The 1,994-nt window shown below is 38.4% G+C and overlaps 1 protein-coding gene across 1 annotated transcript in view; it reads right to left on the reverse strand.

The window, feature by feature from the left end:
• MAGED1 (MAGE family member D1) overlaps positions 1–1,506 on the reverse strand; it is a gene marked incomplete at its 5' end in the record, with an annotated part of 62,632 nt that extends 61,126 nt beyond the window's left edge. Inside the window, one exon of the mRNA XM_077778578.1 lies at positions 1,465–1,506. Coding sequence (XP_077634704.1) covers positions 1,465–1,506 — 42 coding nt within the window. The remainder of the gene's footprint in view (positions 1–1,464) is intronic.
• Between the last annotated feature and the right edge of the window lie 488 nt (positions 1,507–1,994).

The raw sequence follows: 1,994 nt of genomic DNA on the forward strand, positions 1-1,994 counted from the left end.
TGTTGTAGTCTCAGTGCTTAACACTGTCTGACATGTAAAAGTTATTCAATAAAAAATTCTTGGATGAATAAATGATGGTTGGACAGTGGGTGGAAGCTGTATGACATTCAAATGCTATGTAATTATGATTTGAATAGAGAATACAGAGACATCAGCAATTCCCTTCACAAAAGTTCCTAAGTGTTTTGGTATCACAAAATCTCTGCTTCATCTTTTTATAAAAGAACTGAAAATTATACCTGGCCTAGAAAAAGAATTACCTCTTATTTTGGCAAGTGTACCTCTTATTTAGTTACAGAAGGGAGGAATAAATCACTTGTTCAAGGAGATCCTTGGTTAAATTCTTCTTTAGAGCCTGAAAAGCCCTGACCCTCATTGTAAGTTTAATGATCATTCCCCCTCTCTTAGGTAAAAAATTGAAATAATAGAGTGTGATTAACTAATGTTCTCACAAGACAAACATGACAAATGTAACAGAAAAATACATACGGGCTTGCACCAAATAGATAATCTTGCAAAGTTCTCAGGAAAACTTTGAAAAATCTGCCAGCTTGCTGTTCAATGTTGCTACCAGAGACCAGAAAAGGATTTGCATAATAAGCATAACTCAAATGAAAAAATAAACTTGTGATTGGATGTCATATCTATCAACGATTTCTGATCTATTACAAGTTCTAAAGGAGATAAGAAACCTTCCACCCTCAAGAGATGACACCGGGTTACAGGAAAATCCCCCTTAAAATGTGAGGATTCAGTTTTATGCCAATTGTTTTAATGTTACGAGTAGATGTTTAAAAACCACTGCAGTATCTGATGTGTAATTTTGTTTAGAATACAAATAAACAATAATAATTTGAACAAGACCCGATTTCTCTTAGGGCTCTGAAATGTCTGCCACTGCTTTTTTTTAAGAAAAAAAAAAAAAACAAACAACAGCGATGACCTTGAAATTGAAGTCACACCTGGTTTTGGAAAGTATATAGTTTAATGGCCTCTGCAGGAGGGGGACAAAATGGATCAGAAGCCTTGCGAGACAAGGGGAGTAAAGGTACTGGAGTTGAAGGAAAAGGAAGAACGTAGATTCAGAGTGGCAGAACTGGGTTGCAAAAGTTTTGAGGCTAAAGGGGGCGGGGAAGAGGGTGGGTGTAAGAGGTAGGAAAAGAATCTGTGGTATAGGGAGTGACTCAGGCTCGGAAAAATCAGGAAGAGGATCTGGGATAATGAGAGGTGAAGAATGACCAGCGGACAAAGGTCTACAAGAGTCAGAAAGGGGAGAGGATGACAGCCGGCCATCTTCGGAGTAAGGGAAAAAAGACTGGCGAACGGAACCATAAGAGTCACAAACATTTTTCACACAATGTACTCTGGGGACGAATTCTTCGTTCCATCCTATGTTGAAGCAAGGAGGAAGGCTTTCCCAGGGTTTTTAAGGATTCACTTATCAGTCTTTTTCTTTACACTCACCTTGGCGAAGAAAGCCGCGACACAAAGATGGCGTGACCGGAAGTGTTATTTCCTTTCTTTGAGCTGAAGATTTAACTTCCATCGCCACGCCTCCCTAGGCAACTTCCTGTGCCACTCTAGCAAGCTCTTGGAATACTTTATCTCTTTGGTTCTCTCATCAGTCAGACCAGAAGGTTGTAACAAGCTGGGAGGGAGACTCGGTAACTACAAATCCCAGCTCTATTCATCCCAGGAACTGCAGTATTTAACCCCACGTATCCGATTTGTCATCTCACGTTCCTAACTCTTAGTCCTTTAACTCTTGGATGTCAACAGTTACGTATTTGCTATACTGGTTTACTGTGTTCTGTCATACCATGTTGAAAAAAAGTTCATCTTTATTAGTGACATACTTTGATTTCAAGATTTAAAAAAAATCTTAAATCTGAATCATTTTTGTCTCTTTGGTATCCAAAGAGTTACATGCTGTACTAAAATTTCCAAACAAATAAAGGCAAGCTCATTTAGAAAGAATTCCTGTATGTTTATAT

Source organism: Crocuta crocuta, unplaced genomic scaffold (genome assembly GCF_008692635.1).
Source record: "Crocuta crocuta isolate KB4526 unplaced genomic scaffold, BGI_CrCroc_1.0 scaffold684, whole genome shotgun sequence".
NCBI classification, from domain to species: domain Eukaryota; kingdom Metazoa; phylum Chordata; class Mammalia; order Carnivora; family Hyaenidae; genus Crocuta; species Crocuta crocuta.